Source organism: Desmodus rotundus, chromosome 2 (genome assembly GCF_022682495.2).
Source record: "Desmodus rotundus isolate HL8 chromosome 2, HLdesRot8A.1, whole genome shotgun sequence".
Lineage (NCBI taxonomy): Eukaryota > Metazoa > Chordata > Mammalia > Chiroptera > Phyllostomidae > Desmodus > Desmodus rotundus.
In genome coordinates this window covers 209,252,569-209,276,982 of record NC_071388.1, presented here as the reverse complement: position 1 = coordinate 209,276,982, position 24,414 = coordinate 209,252,569, and the positions used below count along the sequence as shown (strand labels likewise).

At 53.4% G+C, this 24,414-nt stretch overlaps 1 protein-coding gene and 1 non-coding gene across 13 annotated transcripts in view; both read left to right on the top strand.

Annotated features, from left to right (window-relative positions):
• Window positions 1-24,414, top strand: part of FARP2 (FERM, ARH/RhoGEF and pleckstrin domain protein 2) — an 83,121-nt gene that overhangs the window by 53,728 nt on the left and 4,979 nt on the right. For 9 of the 12 annotated variants that reach the window (XR_008426238.1, XR_008426242.1, XM_045198365.2 and 6 more), the window contains 8 exons: window positions 3,039-3,214; window positions 7,743-7,832; window positions 8,419-8,552; window positions 8,949-9,030; window positions 13,914-14,151; window positions 16,694-16,824; window positions 20,131-20,199; window positions 21,036-21,125. Coding sequence is in view for 8 of the 12 variants with exons in the window: in XM_045198365.2 (XP_045054300.2) it covers window positions 3,039-3,214; window positions 7,743-7,832; window positions 8,419-8,552; window positions 8,949-9,030; window positions 13,914-14,151; window positions 16,694-16,824; window positions 20,131-20,199; window positions 21,036-21,125 (1,010 nt within the window). In the remaining 4 variants the exon portion in view is untranslated. Of the gene's footprint in view, window positions 1-3,038; window positions 3,215-7,742; window positions 7,833-8,418; window positions 8,553-8,948; window positions 9,031-13,913; window positions 14,152-16,693; window positions 16,825-20,130; window positions 20,200-21,022; window positions 21,126-24,414 lie in introns of all 12 variants that reach the window. The other 3 variants (XR_008426241.1, XR_008426240.1, XM_053919352.2) reach the window with 1 other exon arrangement.
• On the top strand, window positions 14,712-14,818 carry LOC112308115 (U6 spliceosomal RNA). The gene has a single exon (XR_002975117.1). It is a non-coding gene; the product is annotated as a U6 spliceosomal RNA (small nuclear RNA).

The following is a 24,414-nucleotide window of genomic DNA, read 5'->3' as shown; positions in this document are numbered from 1 at the left end:
AAAACTCTAAGATGAATATTCAGAAGTTTTTGGAAATGATGAATGCCACAAAGAAACTCAGCTGCCCGAGGTGCTCGCTGCTGACCGTTTGAAGCAGTTTTACATGGGTTTTTGTGACTTGCAGCTTCGAGAACAGAGCCTGCCTGTGAACAGGTGGGCAGCCTGACCCACTCCAGCAGAGACCCAGAGCTCCGTAAAACAAGTACCGTTTGTGCCTGTCATTCTCAGTAACTTGATTTCAAAAGTTGAAGAATTTCCAAAAACTCCTTGCCTGCAACTAAAGGACTCAGTTGTCCTTGACACCCGACTGGGCTAGAAGCGCGCGCCGTGTCCAAGTGGATTCCGTAGCAGGGACTCGGGTAACTCAGAACAACGTTGACTCTTCTGCCTCTTGTTCGTCGAGGACCTTGGACAGACACAGGGGTCTGTTTTTTATAGTAAATTTCAGATTAATTTTTCACCATGTCAGTTAAAGCTAAACACGTTCTGTGGCTCCTAAAATGTGACGTTTAGCATTTTTAAAATCCTGAGGTCATCTGCCTTTTACCTGTGTGCTCCCATGCATGTGGAGCATGTGGGCAGGGTCTTTCGAGGCCGCGTGACGGCAGCGCTGGGGCCACACCAGCGTCACTTCTGGCAAGACGCCTGCCAAGCTGAGGCACGCTTGTTTGTCAGTGGGCAGTGTGCATTACAGACGCACACGCAATAGGAAGACTGGCCACACAGGATGGGGGGGGGGGGTTCACTCAGACAACCTGGATGCCCATGAGCCACTTGCTTGAAAAGATGTATCTCCCCACAGGTTTGTTGGCTTATCTTGTAGGGTTTGTGTTTCCAGAATTACGAGGAGGTATGATTTATAACATTGTGCTGTAGCTGACAGAGTTAATAAAAACAAATGATTAATGGCAGTTTCTGGTACTTTTTAATCAGCTTGCTAAAGTGTGAGTTGCCCGTGTTTGTGAAATCACAGGAACCAACAGTGCTAACAATCGAATGATGACTTTTAGCCTCCAAATGCGCAGTCCATCCTGGCGGGGTTTCCTCCCTTTCACGCACTCCTCACTGAGGGGCCGGTTGCTGGGCGCTGTGCCCTGCAGTCTGACGGCTTTCTCGGCCTGCGCCGGCTGACTGAGCAGGGAGCCCACCACGCGTGCTTGTCGGTGGGCACACCATCTCCTCGGCCTTCACCTGCTGTCGAAAAGTAAAGTCAAGTTTTGCAGGAACTTGTTGGTAAACTGTCCACAGTAAGTTGCCGTGGGCCTGCCCATCTCTGAGGGAGGTGCCGGAAGACTCAGCAGTGACCTTGTACTAATTTCATAACCAATGAGTGTAAAACTCACATCTGGAAAAATGCAATTGTGAAGAATAAATAGTTGAATTATTAGTCACTTCTAGACTTTTTTTCCTAAATTATCAATGTGTGGAAGTATCTCATTATGCAATTTTGGGCTTATTAGGGACGAAAAGGATTTTGGAGACAAACCCTAAATAGCTCATCTTTGGACACAAGCCTCCTCTCCAGCGGTGGGAGGCTCTGCTGGGTTTCAGCCCTTCTGAACCAGCAGAGTCTACCCAGCCTGGGGCGGGAGGAGGGGTGGAGGAAGTTTATGTTATTTTAAGGTTGCTTAGCATGTTTTAAATGTATAATAAAAGCAAGTTCTAATAAACCGGTGATTAATAATTTCCTGTCTTGTCCAGGTTTTCTAGTGTAAGTGGGTGTTACATCATGCTTTCAATCTGTTGGTTGTGAGAAATTCCAGAGGGAACTGCCGTCCTAACATTGGTAGTTCATCTTCGGAAGCACCTCGCTGGCATGCAAGCTCCAGATTTGTCAATGTGAAAAAAGGGTCCCCTCCAGGCCTCAGCCAGCTCAGAGGGCTACCTAACCCTCCTAGTTCGGTTGCCAATGCCTGTCTAGGGAGCAAGAAGCAGATACGAGCAGTGCTCACGACACTGCTCTGAGCCATCCTCCCTACACACTTCGTGGTGTAGGCCAAATAAACCAAGCTCTGGTTTATAAACTGGTCCCTGTAGGTGAGTGCCTCTGACATCTCGAGCAGTCATATTGGAGGATCTTGCTTTGAAGCCATGTGGGGGAGTGAGCAGCACCCGAGGCTCACATCAAGTTACTTCTATTCCAACATTTGTAAGCTGACCAAATCAGTTAGAAATAATGGTAGTCTGGGTGTTAAAACATTATACATTTGGGAACTAAGGTAAATTTCTGTTTTAAGGAGCTTTTAAATGTCAGTTAAATTTCTTCTTAAAACTCTGCTTTAAAGGTAGGTATCTTTAAAATTCACCATTTAATAGTTGCTGATTTCACATGAAAAGATACTAGAAATGAACATTTGAGAATTAAAAAAAGAATGGATAAGAGAATTTGTTACAAAATCTATGATAGAATATGCTTTGTCATCAGCCTCCTTAGAACAAGACCCAAATTTTGGCTTCTTACTAGTCAGAAGCAAACATGGTTTTAAGAAGGAGGAAAAAAATAAGTATTAATTACGGTATAATTGTAGAAAACCAAAATAAATCATTGTTCATGAAAAATTCAAAGAAATAGAGAACAGTGTAATTGGCTGCAGTTTTTTGCGACGCAGGTTTTGTAATGACTGAGTCGTGAATTCGGCCTTACCGTGGACACCTTTTCCAGATACGGTAGCACCAGTGTGATGGTCTCCGATTTGTACACAGCAGGTGCCCCTCCCTGACTCTCCCACCTCACAGGCTGGTGCTGCTGATTCTATCAGTCACCCCTTCTCAAGAGCAAGGAGAAACCCTGGGGGCCCGGACACTCGTGGCTGGTGTCTTTGAAGTCAGAGGGGTCAGCCACCAGCCTGTCCCGTGTTCACTGTGTGCCATGCTGGGAATCGAGTGTGGTGGCGGCTTCTCTGCAGTTTCCAAAGTGCCTAGCATCGGTAGCAGTATAAGGCTAGTGTCGGCTAACACCTGCTAAGAAATGTGGTGTCTGGCCCGCATCCTGGCCCTTTCTCATTTCTCACTCCGTCCCCTGCCCCGTTCAATTCCAGGCCTTTCCATGGACAGTCCTCAGCCTCCTCCCTCCACCCAGAAGAGCTCACTGAGCCCGAGCCCTGCGTTTCAGGTGACTCTGGGCCTAGCTGAGCAGGGCTCCTTCCCACTCCTGAGCCCGGGCCTTAGCGACGCTGGAGGAACCAGGATGGATGATGAGGAGCTGAAACACAAGGTGGGCACCACCCCAAGCAGAGGGTTTGATGCTGGTGGGCCTGGGTTTGCAAACTTTTGGCCGGGAAGCCTGGGCTGGGGAGGGGCTGGGGCTCTGTGTGTAAATCCCTGCACCCAGCCCTGCTGAGTGGAAGGAGACAGTGGGCTGGCTTCCCCAGAGAAATCAAGTCCTGGAATCCTGCAACTTTCAGAGACTTTCAGAACCTTCGTGAGGGTGCCTGGCAAGTGTGGGCTCCCCGTGCCGGGCTGCACCCCAGGGATGTGGTGGGAGCGGGCAGGCCCTGGGGGAGGTCTGGTGTGCAGGGAGGGTTTGCTGGGGACCTGTCCTGTCTGGGGCAGGGGAGGCACAGGGACTGATGGATGAGTGGGTTCTGGAGGTGTGCCCTTGAGTGTTGTTGCCAGGGGAGGGGTGCATGGGGGTGGATTTAGGGTGGAAAGTGGAGGTGATCTTCCTGCAGGTTTCTGTCTGTTGTCAGGGATGGGAGTGGGGCAGGTGCTGGGAGGTCAGGCAGAGAATGCAGGGCTTGAGAACAAGGTGATGGCCAGAGGTGGTGGCACAGTGGCCTCCTGGCCGCTTCTGCTCTCATGGCCCTGGCCTGCAGCCTGGGCTGTGTCGTGGTCGAGGCAGTCAGGGTGAGGTGGTTTGGGAGGGGGACACATGAGGAAGGACAGAGGGTCAGGGAATTTGACATTTGGGGAAGAGAGTGGTTAAAATAATGGGCTGTGGACTGTGGGGGCCCTGGGGTGCCATAGAAGAGGAAAAGCCAGGAACCATCTGTCTGTCCCCCTGCACAGTATGGAGGCCACAAACCTGAAGGAAGCTGGGCTGGGATGGGCCCAAATAGTGGGCCCCTGCCTCACAGGTGTCTGTCCCACGGGCAGCTGTTGTCACGACCCCCTTAGCACCCGTGTGTGTCCTCCTCACCTGGCCAGAGAGCATGCTGCATCGGGGCCACCGTGAGATTCCTCAGCAGCGGGGTGCAGCCCTTCCCAGGACAGGGAGCCCCTGTGCTGACTCCTGTCCTTGTGCTGGGTCCCCTGGGCCCACTTCAGGGACAGCAGCCCTGGCGTGGAAAGCCTGCCATTTTACGAGGTGTGGGTGCCTTACAGCTTCCATCCGAAGACCACCCCCTTGTGGTCAGGGCCTTGCAGAGAGCGGACAGCCCCAGCCCTCAGGCCTCCGTCTTGGCCATGTTGCTTTGATGCCAGAACAAAAAGGGCTCAGAGGAAAACTTTGAAACACTGAATTATAATTTGCTACTTTCTGTATTAATACAATAGTCGACCTTCAGGTGGTTCTGTAGGCGATGACCTCGGGTACCTGACGCTCGAGGGTAACTGGGCTGATGGTGGGTGTCTGTGGCCTTTGTCATCCACGCCTGGTAGTCACTGTGCAGGCACCTGAAGAGTGGGACCCTTCCCCTCCCTTCTCACCCCTGCTGCCTCCTGATTTCCAGCCACGTGTGACTGCGATGTGATGTGTCCCGGGCTACATATAAAAGCCAGGGTCGGGCACAGTGGGCTTCTGGGGTGGCACTTTCCTCACCTCAGCCCCCTAGGCTGGCCCAGAGGCCTACCCAGAGCAAGCGTGGGCGTGCGGGAGAGTGACCCGCACGAGAGCTGTGCTCTGCGCCGGCTTTGTGAGTTGGCATCCCCAGTGAGGCCCCAGCCCCCAGGTTTTCTGATGACCCCCTGGCAGCACCCAGGCAGCCTCTGAGTTCCTCAGCCCCTGGGTGTGCCCAGGGTGTGTGTGTCAGGCTGTTTGGCTGTGTGGAGAGGCAAGGGCTGCAATCATCCCTTGGGAGTATGCTTGAGGCTTGTTCCCAGAATCCCCTTGTCACCAGCATCGCTCACTTGATGTGCTGTTCTCCTCCTTTCTGTTAGAAGTTGGTGAGGCCCAACAACATTTGAAAGGTGTGAAAGCTGAAGGGGGCCAGTGCTTCTTTCCAGGCACAGGTGTGAGGCTGAGAGCAGTGGCCAGGGCACCACACTCGGGTTCTCGGCTGCTTTCTTTAAAGACAGGTGGCAGGTATCAGCAGAAAGCATGGTTCCTTCTTGGGCTTCTCCTCCCGCCACCCAGCCTGGCTGAAGTGGAGGTGTGGGTGGGCTGCTTTGCCTTCTCCCCACTGAGAAGTTTCCTGAGTGCTGGAGACGGGCCAGCCCCACCCCACAGGCAGGCCGTCCACAACTACTCTACTCCTGGTGTCTCCCTGTCACCTGGTGGCGCCTGTGACACTGCCGTGATCCCATCAGTGATGCGGCAGTGGTTGTGTTTCCAAGATCCTCCACCCTCCAGGGGAGGATGCGGTGTAGAACCTCCGGTGACCTGTTTCTTTGGCCGGCACTCAGGGTTAGAGCAGGACACCAGGCCCAGTGCGGCAATCAGGAAGCTCCAGGCTGGCTTCAGGGGACTGAGCCTCCCAGACTGTGAATGTGGGCCTCTCAGGACAGCTCGAACCCACAGAGCTTACTGGGCATGTCAAGTTCAGGTGGAGATACAGCACTTTAAAGAGATCTTAACTCAGTTTGGATTTGAAAAAGTCATTTTTTAATAGCATAAAGCCAAAAAAAGAAAAAAATGGAAAGGGCAACCTGCTGCTCTGTGGAAAAGAGGGCCACAGCCCTGGACACCCGGCCTCAGGACTCCCGGGAAAGGCTGCCAGGACGGAGCACCCGTGACCTCAGAGCAGGTTCACGTGGCAACTCCCACTGAGTCAGTTATCAGAGAAGAGCCAATGTGGGAAGTACCCAACCCACTTCCACATGCAGGGTTTCAGTGGGAGGACAGCAGGATGTGGGCTCTGAGAGGCACTGGGGGGAGAGACGGCCGTGCCCAACAGCAGGCCAGTTGCATCGTGGGCTCCAGGGCTCTCAGGAAGAACGTGCCTTTGTCATCACCTCTCCTAAACTTCATCTAGGCACGGGGTCACAGGAAAGAAGATGGGGTCCCTCAGATGTCAGCCTTAGGCCCCGCCTCCCCTTCTTGGCTGCAGACCCCCATACCAGCTTGCTTCTCCCTGGCGTCTACAATAAAGCACATCAACTCCCCAGGTGCCAACCGGACCCCTGACTTTCCTCCCCAGACCTGTCACCTGCAGGGTTCAGCAGCTCTTTCCCTTGACTTCGGCCCAAAATCGCAGTCATCCTTGCCTCCCTCGTGGAGGAAATTTGAACGTCCACCCACACCAGAACTGACCCTTAGAGTGTATCCAGGGCCCTGCCCCTCACCATGCCACTCCATTCCCCTGTTGCCCCGCCAGGGTGGGAAGAAGCCTCCTGAGGAGCGGGGCCCTCCCAGCCTATACCACCCCAAGACCCCTGTGTTCCTGTCAGTGACCAGCTTGCCCACTTTGTACCCATCCTTGTCCTTGATCTCTGACCTGTCTCCCACTACCCAGCCTCCAGCCCCACCCTCTCCACAGGCAGCCTGTCTCTTGAGCAGGGGTGTCCAACCTACCGCCCATAGGCTGTATGCAGCCCAGGATGGCTATGAATGTAGCCCAACACAAAATTGTAAATTTACTTAAAACATTATGAGATTTTTTTGTGATTACATGTTGCAATGTATTTATGTGTGGCCCAGAGACACCAAAAGTTTGGACCCCCCCCCCTCCCGCTCTAGAGGCCACGGCTGCCCCGTCCCCTCCTACTCTCCTGTGTGTCCCAAGCACTTCTCTGCTATGCTGGGTGACTTCCCCATTAGCCTGTGCCATGCCTCTTGGCATCAGCGCCAGGACAGGGGCCTATGTTCCTGGGCCCATCCCAGGTGCCTCCGGCACATGCTTCATAGGTTTTTGCATGGCAGACATGAGGACAGTCGGCCTCAGAAGTCCTCAGCCTGATGGAGCAGCAGCCTTGCAAGCATGCAGGGATAGAGTAGGACCACTGTCTTCCAGGTGGGGAAGGATGGAGAAGGGACCATCGAGCTGGAACGCTGAGAGCTAGGCCCTGGGTGTGGGGGTGCCCAGGGGCACAGTGCGGCCCTTCCTGCTCTGGAGGGTCCCATCCTCACTGACTTACCTGCCGGCATCTGCATGTCCGGCAGAGGCCCTGATGGGGATTTAAGAGCTCCAGAGCCAGGCCATCTCTGGCCCTCTAATGTGTCAGCCACCTAGTGCTCTAACATAGGGCACAGCTAGATTGTACACTGTTGGACAATATTAATGACTTCTTATGAGTTAGCCTGTTTACAGCCACATATATACATATAGACACACTCAAGTGTCTGTGTGTTAACCAGCTACACTCCTGGTAGCGATATCTGAACAATTGTTTCATCACAAAACCAATAATAAACTTCAGTATATGCTGATGTTTGAACAGCATTTCTTTTCTCAGACAAATAACATAAATGACAAAAACACATGAAAGAGTTACTACTGGACTTATGTTTTTACCCAGAAGGAAATCTTTTTAGGAATTGTGGATGAAACTGCGTGACAATGTTGACTTGAGCAGAAGAAAGTGAGTGTTGTGAACATTGGTGACATGGCCGACAGACACATGCTCACTGTCTGTGCTTCTTGCAGTGCCCAGGAGCAGATGAGGCCTATTTCATAGCAAAGGAGATTCTTGCTACAGAGCGAACATACCTGAAGGATTTAGAAGTTATTACCGTGGTATGAAAACTAAGTTCTTTATTACTTTGATTTTCTTTTTAAAAAATACTTTATATATTTTTAGAGAGAGGGAAGGGAGAGAGAGAGAGAGAGGCAGAGGAGCTTCCGATGTGTGGTTGCCTCTTGTGCGCCTCCTACTGGGGACCTGGTCAGCAACCCAGGCATGTACCCTGACTGGGAATCGAACCGACGACCTTTTGGTTTGCAGGCTGGCATTCAATCCACTGAGCCAATTACTTTGATTTTCTTAACACTTCTTAACTCTAAACCAGAGACAGAAGAGCCCTCCTAAGAAAGAGCTCTCTGCCATTATGAGATCTACATATATTTGTTCTGTGAAACATACTTGCCTTAAAGAATGTCTAACTCAGATTAGAATATTGGTTAAAACTGGGACTGTATCTATTTGAAACTTTTCATCCGGAATTGTTCTCTTATATTGTGAAAACTTGGCAGCCAGCCAAGAGGACGATCACAGCACTGATGTGAGCTCTCGTCATGGAGACTCTGGGGTCAGGGCTGGGTGTGCTATGGCCACAGACCCTCATGGGGGAGATCCCTCAGTCACACTGAGCTCTCCCCGCAGTGGTTCCGCAGCGCGGTGGTCAAGGAGGACGCCATGCCTGCAGACCTGATGACCCTGCTCTTCTCCAACATAGACCCCATCTACGAGTTCCACAGAGGCTTCCTGCGAGAAGTGGAACAGCGGCTGGCACTCTGGTAACACCTGCCCCTGCATCCGCCCACGCGGCCCCTCCCCCTTCACCATCGCTGCTTTCAGGAACTTCCCACCATCAGAAATTTAATTCACAAGAACCATTAATCACTGAGGTATATTTTTTAAACTTGTGGGGAGGACTAAGCACATAACAATCACTTTTACTCGTCATTTTCAGAAGAATGAAACAAGTTAAAAGTATATGATTCTATTTTTGCCTGATGACTGTCTTGTAAGAATGGCCCACATGTCATGATGGTTTCTGTAAAGTATCCGTCTCCACCATGAAGCATCTCGTTGTTCTGGCTATGACTGCGACAGCTGGTTGCCCTAGATTGTCACAGTGTGTCTCCTTAGCTTTCTCCAGTTCTGATCGTATCTGTCCATCTCTACTCCAGGGAAGGACCTTCCAGTGCCTTTGCCACTGGTGATAATCAGCGAATCGGAGACGTCTTGCTCCGGAACATGCATCAGTTAAAGGTAGCATCGATTTGTGTGGTGACTCTGGACACAAGAATTGACTGTACAACACCAGTGTAACCCTCACAGCAGTGTCCCCCTCAGTACAGCGTCCCCCTCAGGCCAGCGTTGCCCTCAAGACAGTCTTACCCTTACAACAGCATTTTCTTCTAATTGCATTTCTCTCAGGGCAGCCTTCCCATCAGTACAGCAGTTTGCCTCAGGGCAGTGTCCACCTCAGGGATACATCCCCCTCAGGAGAGCGTCCCCCTCAGGACAGCGTTCCCCTCTGGACAGCGATTCCCCTCAGGGCAGCGTTCCCTTTAGGCCTGGTCCCCTCAAGATGGTACTCCCCTCACACCAGCATTTTCTTGAGCGTAGCATTTCCCTCCAGGTACGTTTCCCCTCAGGAAAGTGCTTGCCCTCACAACAGCATTTCCCTCAGGGCAGCCTTCTCTTCAGGACACGATTTGCCTTAGGGCAGTGTCCCCTTCAGGGATACATCCCCCTCAGGAGAGCGTCCCCCTCAGGACAGCGTTCCCCTCTGGACAGCGTTCCCTTCAGGCCTGGTCCCCTCAGGATGGTATTCCCCTCACACCAGCATTTTCCTCGTTTCCTAGCATTTCCCTCCAGGCACCTTTCCCCTCAGGAAAGTGATTGCCCTCACGATGGCATCCCCCTCAGGGCAGTGTTCCCCTCAGTGTTACAGAACAGACCTGGGGGCGGGGGTGGACAATATGCTATTACCAAAAGGACACCCCCTTTCTTTCTGGGGGTCCCCCCAACCTACTAGGTTCACCTTGCCCACTGCCAGAGGAAAGACATCTCTCAATGCCAGATTGGTGAAGAGGGAAGGAATTATTTATTTAAAAGTTATACAGACTTAGAGTAATGACTTAATGTCTTCATTAAAATACTAAAGTCCTCTAGAATACCCACAGACACACACAGTCCTTCCCTCCCCCTCTGCCCAGTCTGGGGTTCCGTAGCTCAGGAAAAGAAGTAGGAGTCCGTGGTTCAGGCTCCCGGCACCATCAGCCGTGTTGCCGCCACGGGGTCCCCACTCTGCCAAAGCCGCGTGGTCCCCTCCCCGGTCTCCCTCAAGACCGTGTGGTCCTCTCCGGGGTCTGGCTGCCGCGCCTGGGTTTTATATCCCAGCGCCAGTCCTCCCCTGCAGCCCCCTTTCCGACTCCTCCCACAATCAGTTACACCTGCCAGCATCCCTGTCCTTCCAGCTGGACTGGGCTGCCTCGTGAGTCCGGGCAGGCGTGGCCCCGTGGGGTGGAGCCAATCGTCTCCAGGCTCTCACGCAGGCGCTGTAACCAGGGGGAGTTGCTTCCCAGTTACATTCTGGGAGGAAGTCACTCCCATCCCCCTGGCTCAAAGCAGGGCCACAGCTATTTAACGTATCCATGAAACCAGTTGAAGGTTATAGATATGTTAAATGACAGTGCCACGGGTTAGCTGCAAAGCTGTTGCCACCCAAAACAGCTCTGAATGGCCCTGTTCCATGTGTCCCTTCCCCCAGCTCAGACTCGTGGGGGTGAGGACATCCTATATACATATTTTAGTATTTCCTGGACACCTTGAGTTCTGGACTCCATTGCAAATCCCTATTTGGGGCCCTCCTCTTGGCTGCGTCCTGCTACATCAGGACAGCATTCCCTTCAGACCATGTCCTCCTCAAGATGATATTCCCCTCACGCCAGCATTTCCCTCCAGGTACCTTTCCCCTGAGGAAAGCAATTGGCCTCAGGGGAGCGTCCCCCTCAGGAAAGTGATTGCCCTCACAACAGCATTTCCTTCAGAATTGCATTTCGCTCAGGCAGCCTTCCCATCAGTACTGCGATTTGCCTCAGGGCAGTGTCCCCTTTAGGGCTACATCCCTGTCATGGAAGCGTCCCCCTCAGGAGAGCATGCCCCTCAGGACTGTGTTCCCCTTAGGACAGCGATTCCTATCAGGGCAGCAACCCCCCTCAGGACAGTGTTCCCCTCACAACAGCATTTCCTTCAGGATAGCACTTCCCTCAGGGAAGCCTTCCTCTCAGGGCAGCCATTCCCCTCATGGCTGCATTTCTCTCAGGGCAGCACCCCTCAGAGCAGTGTTCCCCTCAGTCAGGTTCAGGTCAGGGTTTTGTTGACCTCACAGCAGCTTTCCCTTGAGGTCCGTGTTTTTCTTAGGACTACATCCTGCTCACGGTTTTGTTCCCTTTATGTCAGCATTCCCCTGAGAAGGGCACAGAATTCAGAATGGAATTCACCTCAGGACAGAGTTTCCCTGGGAACAGTATTCTCCCCACAGCAACATTCCTCTCGGACCACCGATCCCCTCAGAGCATCATCATTCCCATCCAGACAGCTTCCCCCTTGGCAGCATTAGTCAGGACAGCGTTCCCTTCAGAGCTACCTTCCCCTGAGAACACTCAACATCGTTCACCTCAGTACAGTATTCCCCTCGGGACAGTATTCCTCTCCCAGCTGCATTTGCTCTGGACAGTGTCCCCATTAGAAGTGTTCCAAGAGCAGCGTTTCCCCTCAGGGCTGCAATCTCAGAAGAGCGTTCCCCTCAAAATGTCGTCCCTGTCAACGCAGCTTCCTCCTCAGGACCTGCAGTTCCATTCAGATATTCATTCTCCTCAGAGCAGTATTCCCCCTCAAGACTGCACTTCTGTAAGGACAATATTTCCCTTGGAGCAAGGCTCCCCGATAAGTGTTCTCTGAGGTTAGGTACCCATCAGCACAGTGTTCCCTTCCGGGCAGCATCAGCCTCAGGAAGCCGTTTCTGTCAGGAGCCATTCCCCTCAGAGCAACATCCTTACAGGATGGTGTTCCCCTCAGAGTAGACATCTGCGTAGGGCAGTGTTCCCATCTGGACTTTGTGCTTTAGAGACAGAGTCCACTCAGTGTGGTGTTCCCTCTGACCAGTGTCCCTCCAGCCTGATGGCATTATCCTCGGAGCAGCATTTTCCTCAGGACATCATTCCCACCAGAGCCATGCTCCCCTCAGAATAGTGTTCCTTCAGGATATCAGTCCACTCAGGACGGCCCCTCCCTCAGAGCAGTGTTCACCGCAGTGCAGGTCCTCCTCAGGACCTCCTTTCTCAGAATAGTGTTCTCTCAGAGCAGCCTTCCCTCAGGGTAGCGTCCTGTCAGCACTGCGACCCCTCAAGGCAGTGCTCCCCTCAGGGCAGCATTCCCTTCAGAGCATTCTTTTTCTCAGGACAGCATTGCCTTCAAGACAACATTCTCCTTAGGACGGCATCTTTGTCGGGATAGCATCACCCTCAGGAGGATGTTCCCTCCGAGCAGCAACCCCTCAGGAAGGCCTTCGCCTCAGAACAGTAGCATTCTCCTCAGAACAACATTCCCCTCCTGATGCTGTTCCCATCAGAGCATGTTTCTCCTCAGGAAGCTGTGACGCTCGGAGCTGCATCAGAGGGGAAGCATGTGCTGAGGTTGGCTCTCCGGAAGCCCGAGCTGGGATTCACACAGGGACCCGAGCCCCCGGCTGGCCGCTGTGCAGTGGCTACTGCTGTTGCCGAGCTCGCCAGTCTGAGGCAGCCATCCAGGGCCTGTCGAGGCTGTTGTCAGGGATTTTCCTCAGAGACATTGGCTTTGTGAAAAGAATGTGCCAAGGAAAGTGCAAAAGGAATGACTCTAGGTAGCCCAAGATCAGCACCGTGGGGGAAGTGAGGCGTCTTCTCATCAGGACAGGTTATCACAGGTGCTGGAACCAGCGGGTGAAGCTTCCACTGCCCAAGGGTGTTCCTCTCGTGAACAGACCTGGGATAGGCCTTCCAGTCTCCGTCTCCCACCCGCTTCCATCACTCAGCGTTCCCACACCTTCGCTGTTGTCCCCACTCGTCAGACTCAGGCCCGTCCCACCTTTGGCCCAACCCCGCCAGATCCGGACATTCTCCCGGTCCCCAGGCCATGCCTAGAAACCTGAGGGATCTGCGGGATTGCTTACTTCTCTTCAGATCTCCCTGCCTGAAGAACTCCATTCTGCTCAGACCCCCATTTTTTACCCTGACACGTTTTTGATTTTCTGAGCTAGGTGGCTCATTACTAAGTTCTACCTATCCCAAAAGCACTTACAGAAATTTAAAATCAAGATATATATAAATCTGTTTGATTGAGTGTATCATACCACAAAGGTCATCTGTAATGTTCATTAAAACAAACTTATTTAATACTAGAAACCTAGACAGTAGGAACTAGTTGAGTTTAATATGACTTTGAAACACTCCAAATCCATACATGTGCACACTCGGATTTGTGCTGTAAAAATGTCGGGAGTAATTATCCCCTCTCTCCGATAACTGGGTCGACACGCGCTCGGCTCCTCTCTGGAGCATGGGTAGAGCAGTGTCTCCCTCCGAGGTCTGAGGCAGGGCTGGCTCAGGGTGTGTTTGCTCCCTGCCCCGAGCTCACTTGCTGAGCCGCAGGAGGCGTGTACAGCCCTCTCAGCCTCAGGTCTTCATGTAAAGTCGGGGGGTTGGGCATTGTCCCATAAACAGAAAGGTCACCAGTGTGATTCTCGGTTGGGGCACAGGCCTGGGTCGCAGGTTCAGCCCCTGGTTGGGGGTGTAGGAGAGGCAACCTATCGATGTTTCTCTCTCACGTCAACCTCTTCCATCTCTGTCTCCCTCCCTAACTCTCTCTAAACTTAAAGAATTTTTAAAAATCAAGTGGAGGGAAAGCCTTTTGTCCACTCAGCAGTGAGGGTGGTGGTGACTGCTGGGGACAAGGGGCAGGATGAACTCCGCAGAGGCTGGAAAGTCCCCTGTTATGTCCAGCTAGTGTGTGACATCCACATGGGGAATGCCAGACGGGCTGCTCGCCAACTGGACACCTGCTCCCAGGTGTCCTAACCTAAAGGGCCCCCTTCTGTCCCTCAACAGCAGTTTACTGGCTACTTCCAAAGGCACGATGAGGTCCTGACAGAACTGGAAAAGGCAACCAAACGCTGTAAGAAGCTAGAGGCAGTGTACAAAGAGTTCGAGCTCCAGAAAGTCTGCTACTTGCCTCTCAACATGTTCTTGCTGAAGCCCATCCAGCGGCTGGTGCACTACCGTCTACTGCTGGGACGGCTGTGTGGATACTACGCTCCCGGGCACCGCGACTACGCTGACTGCCGTGGTGAGTGGGGCCAGTGGGGCCGTGAGGTAGGAGCGGAATTGGCAAACCTGAAGGCAGGGTGCGTGGGCCCCCTGTAGAGGGGCCAAGTGTGCAGTAGTCAGAGCTGGCCAGGGCCCCCTCCCCGCCTCTGGCTGATGGAGACAAGCAGGCCCTGGGTCTGAGCAGGGTCTGTCCTCCAGCGCCCCACCCATGGGCAAGACCCTTTTCTGCTCCAAATCTGAGGAGTGTGGTGAAGGACTCTGATTGTCCTGGAGGGGTCACAGGGAGTGGACACTGTGACCAAGGCAGAGCCCCCAATGAGAGCACTGAGGGTTGGAGTGACCTACTACCTGTAGGTATTTCTCTCCTGGAAGCCTTGGCTGTAAAACTCAAACAGGGTGGCCAGTTAGAAGTTTCTGACATAAATGGAATCTTGTTTTTTTGTGTTGAAGGAACAAAACAAACACCTTTTTAACCTACAAATATGACTTCTAGTTGTAGGATAAATTTAGCATGGGAAATCCATCTATTGGAAAGTTTTTATAAGTGAATTCACCGTCGTGATTAAAAGTGAAAGATGAGTGCTCACTCTGGCAGCACATGTCCTAAAGTTGGAACAATACAGAGAAGATTATCACGGCCCCTGCACAAGGATGACATGCGAATTCTTGAAGCGTTCTGTATTATTTTATAAAAACACTAAAAGGTGAAAGACTTGTTCTTCCCTCTAGCTGGTCTCCCATAGTCATAAGTGGGTATAAATAGGAGGCTTTCTGATGTACGAGAAACAAAATGGATCATACAATGTTGACAACTCTCTTCTTCATTCTAAAAGCAAGTGTTTCGTGTTTGCTAAAACGGAAAAGACACAATTGTCAAAAAACTTTTCCAAGCATTTTTGCAGAAATAGAAGTGCAGCACATTTAAAATGCTGCCCTCTGTCTGCCTTCTCCTGAACTGCGGACGCGCTCTCCAGGTCATGGGAGGGGGGCCATGCCAGGGAGAGGGCTGGGCACACACACTACTCAGGTTCCTCATCAGTACAACACATCTCGTGGGCTGATGCAAAAGCTAAATGAGGCTGCATTTCTGAAAGTGCTTTGTAAATAGCTGACTCAGCTAGGTGCTGATAACTGGCAGCTGAGATGTTTGCTTCAGTGTCCCTGGAGGGCTCAGCAGCCAACAGCAGTTGGAACCCCTTCCCACCATGACCCACCCACCCACCCACAGGGCCAAGGAAGAGGCCCATTGGGCGCAGATGTTACCAGCCCTTTTGGTCTTCCCGAGAGCTTGAACCTTTAGGTTGGGGCTTAGAGAAGCTGGCCACACATCGTAATTTTATCCTTCATCAGTAAGGGCTTCCCAAGGGCTGTGCCTGGGCTGGCCAGGTGGTGTTTGTGGATGGTTTGTCAACATCCCGCTGGTCCCATGGAGACCCAGGCATGGACGGTACTGCATGCAGCAGCCTCGCATCAGGTCTGGCAGCTTCCAGTGCCAGCCAAGGGCCATGTGGAGCCTACATGGCAGCCAGACCTTCCGGCCCTGCACTCCATACACACGGCACCCGAGGGCAAGGTGGCACCGGGGCCCATCCAGGGCAGACACATGGGGCCAAGCAGCCTGCTGTGAACAAGCAGAGCCAAGAGTGTCTGCCTACAGCATGTCTCTCGGGCTCTGAGAGATGGTGAGGCCAAGGAGGGGCTGGAGCTCAGGAGTCTGCACAGAGCCGGCTCCAGGTATCCACCCCTGTGATGGCATCACTGAGGCTCTTACGAAGTCTCAGTTCCCCATGTGCTTCCTTATCTGGCTTTATCCTCCTAAAGCTGAGGGTAGGCATTTTCCCCTCTGCTGACAAAGACAGGAGCCCTCAGTTACAGCCCTCCCTTTACCAGACACATGGAGCTGGAGCTGAGAAGGCGTGGAGCCTGGTGGGGTTGGACATCTCCTGTGGTCCGTGGGACCTCGAGGGGCTGTGACCAGGCAGTCGGTGGAAGGGTCCCCGTGAGTGTTGTGACAAGGAGATGAGGAAGATGTGGTCACTGCACCCGGAGGCAGCACCAGATCTGGCCGAGCAGCTGTGGCCAGCGTGGCCTGGTCAGAGCTTTGCAGACCACTCTCAATGACTGGTTTTGTGTTTCATCTAAATACGTTTTCCTTCCTGATTCTAAATTGTCATAACTCTGCTTGAACTATAAGATTAGCATCTGCTCCTCCATTCAAGGAGAAAATTACAAATGTGTTGAAGGTGCAAATTATTTAGAATTTAAACTATAGTGAAGGAAATACTGCTTTGCCCATAACATCAGCTATCCACATGGACTGTTCTTTCTCTTTCCCACACTCGAGTGTTGGATAGTCAGCAGTTTGGGCCAAACAGATCCAAGTTTTGGTTCATCTGCAAGAACCTGCAGTCGGAAACCATGGGTGGAGTTTAAATAGAATGTTCTTTGAATTAAAACCAACTTTTAAAATGCCAGTCCTGTCACAAAGTGGGGGGTGGGGAGGTCTATGCCACCTCCAGCCCGCCTGCCCAGCCACCTGTACTGTGGGTCTCTTCTCACAGACGCCCTCAAGGTCATCACAGAGGTGACTGGCATGCTCCAGCACAGCCTCGTCCAGCTGGAGAATCTGCAGAAGCTGACAGAGCTGCAGCGGGACTTGGTCGGCATGGAGAACCTCATCACCCCAGGCAGGGTGAGTGACTGGGAGCTTTTTGAGCTGGTTACTTCATTGTTTTGGTCGAGCTATAATTCACGTACCACAGAACTCTCCCTTTCAAAGTGTGCAACATAGTGGTTTTTAATGTATCTACAGGGTTGTGCAACCATCACACTGTCTAGTTCCAGAACATTTCATCCCACCAGAAAGAACCCCAGACCTGCCAGCAGTCACTCCCCATCCCCAACCCCATCCCTGGTCCCTGGCAGCTGCTAATCCACTTTCTGTCTTTCTGGATTTACCTACTGAGACATTTCTCACAATCAGACTCTCACAGGATGTGGCCTTTGTCTGGCTTTCACTCAGCGTCCTGTTTTCAGGATTCGCCTACGTCGCGGCATGTCAGTGCTTCATCCCTTTTGTGGCTGCATAGCACCCCGTTCTCTGGACACCCCGCATTCTGTTCGTCTTTCATTTGCTGATGGACATCAGGTGGCTGTCCCTTGCTGGCTACTGTGACTAATGCTGCTGTGAACACTTGCATACAAGTCCTGTGTGGACAAGTGTGTTCGGTTCTCCTGGGCGCGGGAACGGAATTCCTGGGTTCTGGGAGAGGTCTGTGTTTAGCATTTTGAGGGAGTGCCCTGGTTTTCCACAGTGACTGCACCGTTTTCATTCCCAGCAGGAGTTATGAGGGTTCCAGTTTCTCTACATTTTCTGTCTCTTCGGTTCTAGCCACCGGATGGCACGCGTGGCAGGCATCTCGTCATAGTTGTGGTTGAATTTCCCTGAGGGCTGGCGTCAAGCACTTTCCACGTGCCGCTGGCCCTATGTAGGCCTCCTTTGGAGAAACGCCTGCTCAGACCCTGTACTGATGTTTTAATTGGGTGGTTTGTCTTCTTCCTTTGAGTTGGGAGACTCTTATCTACTGTGGGTACCAGACCCTACCAGCATATGATTTGCAAATATGTTCTCCTGTTTTGTGGGCTGTCTTTTCACTTTCTTGATGGTGTCATTTACAACATGAAAGCTTTTAATTTTGATGAAGCCCAGTTTATCTTTTGTTGTTGCTGGTTGTGCTTCAGGTACTGTAGCTAAGAAACCGTTGCCTAATCCAAGGTACGAAGGTTTACCCACGTTTTCTTGTAAAAGTTTCCTGTGCTTTAGCTTTTACACGTACATTTGATACGTGGCACGTTCATTTTTGTGTGTGGTGTGAGGTAGGGCCCAACTTCATAATTTTCCCTGTGGATGTCCAGTTGCCCCGGCACCGTTTGGGTTTATTCCTGGGCTCTCCGCTCATCCCCTGTCCTGTGTCTCCCCATCGGCTTGCTTCCTGTCACGTGTGCCTTTGCTTTGAACTCAGCTCTGCCGGCGTGAGAAAAGTGTTTTATTGGTCTCACGGGGATGTTTCTTGTCTCAGCACGAAGCTGCGTGTAGCGGAGTGTGGCTGCTCAAGTCACGTTCTGCATTAGCCTCGTGAGAAGAAGGTACTGAGGACGCGGGACCGCGCACTCAAAGAAACACCCTAGGACGGAGACTTCCCGGGGGGTCTGCCCTCCCGGAGTTGGGGCCTCCGGGGCCAGGACAGCCCCAGCCCTGTTTCCTGTCTCTCCTCCACAGCGGGGCTGTGAGGGTGCTGCTGCTGCTGGGGGCTCCTGTGGGTCTGCAGGGCTCTTGTTACACACTGTCGTGTCTCCTAGGGCCCCGCAGTGTCTGGCAGATGACGGCCACAGGGAACCATCATTAAAGGGACCAATAAACGCGAGTCACTCCTCAGAGCAGGGGTGGGTGGACTTGGAAGCCGAGGCTGGACTCAGGCTGTCCACGGCCTCGTGGCCTGGGCCCCACCTCTCGGAGTCCCGGGGGTTGACGGGGACTGATGTCTGCTGCTCAGCCAGTGCCTTGCACACAGTAGGTACTGTGCTGCTGCCCTGATGGCTGTCGTTAGTCAGATCTCCCCAGGCCTGATGTTGCAGACCAGGGTTCCCCGTCTCCTGAGTTAACTGAGTGTGTCAGTCAGAGACAGAACCCACGCCAGGGCTTCAGCAGAGCAAGGGTTGTCAGCCAGGTAGAAAGTACATAAGCAGGTACAAAGGTAAGAAGAAGCTCAAGTATCTGGGGGCGAACTGCAAGGCAGGTCCCACCGGGGTCTGGGGGGCCAGCGCTCAGTGGGGAGATGCCCGTAGGTCTGGCATGCACGGCCCTGGGGCAGGGGCGCTGGGCACGGGCCGCTGCCGGGTGTCCCGGGTCTCTAGGGCTGAAGCGGGCTCTGCGAGGGCAGGACACTCTGCCAGCTGGATTGGCGGCTGCAGGAAGGGACTGTCACTGGTGGGAGCAATGCTGGCCGGCGACCCCTAGAGCAGGGCTGGGGGCAGTTCTGGAGGGAGAGCCAGACAAGGACACCTTGTCCTTTGGCTTCCTCTGTGCTCTTCACTCAGTTCCTCTGAGACCAGCTGAGGCTGGGTCCTTGCATGTGTCCTCAGGGCACGAAGGTCCCGCTTGTCTGAAAGGATCAGCGAAAGTAAAGGGTCTCCAGACTCAGCCCACACCAGAAATCCGAGGTGTTGCCAGGGTGCTCAGTTCCCACCATCAGTGTTGGGGGCTGGGGACCTGTTTGATGCCTGTGCCCCCCGAGGCAGACATGTGGGGCCAAGGTGGCCTCTGCAGGGGCTGGGTTGGGTGCGCCCACTTGAGTGCTAAGTTCAAAGTTGTCCCTGGGGTCCTGGAGGCACAGTCAGGCTTTGGAGGGAGCAGCAGAGCCCTGTCCTCTTCGTTCTGTGGCCACCTCCTCTTTCCACAGAGGGCTGCCCAGCACAGGCGGATGGCCCCGCAGCAGCTCCACCCTGCCGGGGCCTCCCTCCCTGTGCTGGGCAGCCTTTGTCACATGCAGGGCGCCTCGAACACGGTCACCTGTCAGCACTTGGTGGGGCCAGGCATCCCTTTCTGCTCCCCCCAGTTTTTCTCAACATTGAACTCACGTCATTTCTGTAGCCGAACCTTCCAGAAGCTTCTCCTCAATAAAAGCAGCACCCTTTGCTTTACATGCCACCCTACAGCATAGCAGCCTGCAGTGAGACAAGGCTGCAGGCGGGTGGCAGTTTGAGGACTGAGTTAACTGACCCCCTGACAGGACCTGGGTGACTGAGAGGAGCGGGCAGGAGGGAGGTAGAAAGGCACGGAGGGTCCTTGGGTGTCTGGGAGAGTTGGGCAGGGCTTGCGAGGGGCTCACCGAGGGGCACTGAGAAGCTACACGGTGACATGGGCCGGCCGCCTCGCCACATGCCGTCTGCAGAGGCCGCCCCGGGCCGTCACAGAGGGGCCTCGTTGCTGTCTTTGCAGGAGTTCATCCGGGAGGGCTGTCTTCACAAGCTCACCAGGAAGGGCCTGCAGCAGAGGATGTTCTTCCTGGTAGGTGGGGGCAGCAGTTCTGCCGGGGGGCTGCACCAACATCCCGGCCCAGGTAGGCGGCCTCAGAGTCAGGCAGGAGCGAAGTGAGGGTCACACACAGAATGCAGTCTGGGACCCAGCTGGTGGGGCTCAGTGGACTGAGTGCCAGCCTGAGAACCAAAGGGTTGCCGGTTCGATTCCCAGTCAGGGCACATGCCTGGGTTGTCGGCCGGGTCCCTAGTAGGGGGTGTGCAAGAGGCAACCACACACTGATGCTTCTCTTCCTCTCTTTTCCCCTCCCTTCCCCTCTGTCTAAAAATAAATAAAATCTTTTTTAAAAATGAAAAAACAAAACAAAAAACGCAGCCCAGGTCAGCTGCCTTCCTCCTCCTGGGCTGTGGGATGAGCAGAGCCAGCAGAGAGAAAACCCCGCCCACCTGTGTTCACAGGGCACCCGCCCCACCGAGCTGGCAGCTCTCGGGGTCTAGCTCGCCGGCTTTGCCTGTGGGAGCGGAGGCCTTTCAAAGAGTCCCTGCTGCCCCCAGCTTTCCCATCGTCCGCTCCCATCCTCACACCCAGTTACAGAACCGGACCTAGTGTCCTAGGTGAGGGGTGACTGGCCCAGACTTCTGCTGCTTTGTGTGCTTACTAGTTACCTCTGCTCAAAAACAATTGTTCACTCATAAACAATCTTTATGAATGAAATAAAAATCCCTTGTTGGCCAAAACTCTCTAGCAAGCTGAGTAGATTTGATAACCCCATAGGGCCCATGGAGTTAAAGTTGGTCTGACAGTTAAGACGTTGAAATCCTGCTGCTTGTTTTTAAAATGCATTTCTCTAAAGCTGCCTGGCTCAGTTCTCAGATGTGCTGCTGTACACCAGCAGAGGTGTCTCGGGGACCAGCCACTTCCGGATCCGGGGCCTCCTCCCCCTGCGAGGCATGCTGGTGAGTGCAGGGGCTCCAGCAGGGCCTTTGGGGGTCAGCAGCCCAGCCGCCTGAAAAGCGCCTGAAAAGCACCTGAAAAACTCAAGGGTCCCTCCAGAACCATTGAGTTCACCTGTTGGCTTATTGTTCTGGGTGCTCAAACATCTCCTCCTGTGGCTCCTGGGGGAGACTCAGCCCTGGGGTCACCACCAGCACCTGTAGGACAGGCCCCCAACTCACCTGGCCCACCTGCCGCCCCAGGGAGCCTTTGGTGGGAGATGAGATGAAAGACCCCAAGCAGGTGCCAGGGCCACTCTGCTGCTGCAGAGGAAGGGGGGCTGACACAGGTGTTGAAAGAGAAAACCGAACCCCCAACTCTTGTAGCTGTGGAGTTTTTACTTCCCTGAATTGTGTCTGCCTCTCTTTTCTCGTACACTGACAACTCCGGTCCTTCACGGCACTGTGAGTTATTTCACAAGTGTGTATGCACGGTCTGAACACAGGCAGACGCCCCCGCTGCCGCTGAGGTAGCAGCTCCCAGCTTCTTCCCTCCGTGTCCTGTGCGAGGTCCCTCAGGGAGCTTCTTGTGTGACCTCCAGTTTGCCCCTTCCCCTCCCTCTCCACTGTGTTGTGCTGGCCGGGGCTATTCACGGTCCTGCTGCGCTGGAGCACTCTGTCCACCACACTCCTGTCCGGCATGTCCCTGTCCCCCACTGCCCCAGCTCCAACATGGTACCATAATGTCTCCGATGAACAGAAATTCTTCACTCTAAGGTGGTCCAGTTTGTTGGCTGCCTCCTTTGTGGCCAGGGCTTTCTGTGGCCTGGTGAGGACACTGTGTGAAGGTCGTGGAGAGACCCTCACACAGACACGTGTGTGCTCTCCCCCTGCCCCCACCCGCCCCGTGGACGTCCGCCCTCGGCCTGGAGCCCTTTATGGTTTGGGAGCCATAAAGACGGGAGGCTGTCGGCCCAGCACACCTGACTGCAGCAGGCCTCTCTCCCCGTGGGCCCCACCAGGCCTCCTGGCCGGGCGTCCGTGGGTGGGGTCCAGCTGTGCTCTGCTCTGTCGTGTGTGGCCACCATCTTCCTCGGGGTGTCTCACCCTTCTGGCCCTTGAGTCCCTCCAAGCTTCTCTCAGCAAGGAGGATCAGTTTGAAGGAGCTCACCTGCTGCTATGGGAAGCAGATGCCCTGTTTTCAAGTCTACTTTTACAAATTACACTGTCATTATAGAAAAAAATAACTGAAAATGCAAAACAAAAAGTCACCATTTTACCAGCAATGAGCACTCTCGGCATTTGCCGCGTGCGCCCCCCCCAGCTCCACATGGGGATTGGTGCTTTTTGCCGCCACAGTTGGCCACCTTTACACGCTGTCTTGTGACCCACTTGGGTTTTGCCTAGTGAGGCGTCGGAACGCGCTCTTGTGATCCCTGTCCCTCCACCGCCTCACTGCATGGAGGTGAGAGGGCCGCCCGTTCACTTGACTGGCTCCTGCACTGCACACCCCAGCGCCGTCTGGTGTTTCTGAATCAGCAGCAGCACCATCTCCTGCCTCTCCACACACCCTTCACCACATCCTTGAAACAAATTCCAAAATGCGTTGTTGGGGCATCGTGCTGTGTGCACGGTTTGAGTGGGGCTGCTCCGTGGCTGTCGGAGCACCGGCACCGGCAGCCATCCCTCTAAGCACTTCTGAGGCTGCACCTGCTTCTCGGTCCGGGAAGTGCTGGGGCCTCACCCTGTCTTCTCCAGGCGGTGAACAGGGCAGCCCTGGGACGTAGCCAGGCTGGCCGGTGCTTGTCTCCCGGCACTCCCTCTAGGAGACTCTCCTGTGTCTGTCGCTTAGGTCTCCACGGTCTGTTAGCTTTCCATGCACATTCGCGAATCATTTACGAAGACGCCAGCCCTCAGTCAGTGACTGCTTTTTCCTTTGCCTGCGGTTCGGTTTTACCTTGTAGAATTGAAATCCACCCAGACGGGGACCGTGTTTGCCTTGTTCCTAGAACAACACCTGGCACATTCTCATTGAAGGAGTGAATTTAGACGTTTTTACGTAGTCACATCTGTCCATCTTGTTCCCTCAGGGTTTCTGTCCTTGGTACGGGTTCCGGAAGTCCTTTCTGTGCCAAGATTACGTCGGCATCTTATTCTCTAGTACATTTATGGTTTTGTTTTTCTCATTCGGTTGATCTACCTAAAATGTTCCATTGAACAATTTTAGATTAGAATGTAGCATTTTCTACCAGCAGTCAGTTTGCTAACGGGGAGAGGCCTGAGTCAGGGGGCCCCTCTCCCCCGAGCTTGTTCCTCAGTTCTTGTCTCACTCCCATGAGATGAATTCAAGTGAGAGAGACGTACAGTGGAGATGAGAGAGCGAGTTTGTTTATGAAACACACCTGAGCGTGAAGCTGCAAGCAGGCACCTGGCGAGTTTGAATGCCCCACGTACAGAGGAAATAAAGTTGTTAGTAAGTGTGTTAGTAGGTAAGTTTGTTTTACATTCTTGAGCCAAAGCTACAAGTGGGCGCTCCACTAATCTGAGTGTGCTGACTACTGGGGGTCAGGGGCTATATGCGTTGGTCAGCTTCTACATTCCTCCTCCTTCTCCTCTTCTAAACCTTGGGAACAATGCACAGCTACAAAGGCTTTCCTTCTGTTAGGAAAGGCACTTCGTCTTCGTCAGTGAAACTGCTACGGAGGCTCCCTTCGCAGCACAGAGTCCCAAGGGCTTCTCTCCCCCTGCGCTCTCCCTGCTGGTGATGTTCAGACAACCGGCCGTCTTACCGGACCAGGCTCCGGACTGCTGAGTCAACAAGTGAGACAGGTGTCCCTCCCCCTCCTGCCTGAGTTCAGCACCTGTCCTGACAGGTTTCCCTGTTATTCGCTGGACGCTTCATTTCCTCAGTGATCTCGAAGGAGGCCTGTGCCACGTCGACAGCCCTGGGTTTCACACTTGGGCTCCTGCCACGCATTCGGTGTGTGTCTCCGTCCCAGCACCCGTCTTCTCTCTTCTAGTTTGTGGTGTTAACAGGACAGTCACTGTCTGGGGAATAAATTTCATCCCTTATTTGCCCTCCTTTTCCAAAAGCTTCTTCCTATTCTCAAGTATTCAATTCTTCCAATAGATTTTGGAGTCATTTGGACAAATTCCTTCAAAAAAACACATTGAGGTTTCTACTGAAATTATATTGCACGCGTGTGCCACTTACGACAGGGATGTAGGGCCGAGAAACGTCTCATTCGGTGCCTTTGTCGTGCGAACATCAGAGCGTGGCCACCCAGCTGGGTGTGCAGCCCGCCGCACAGCT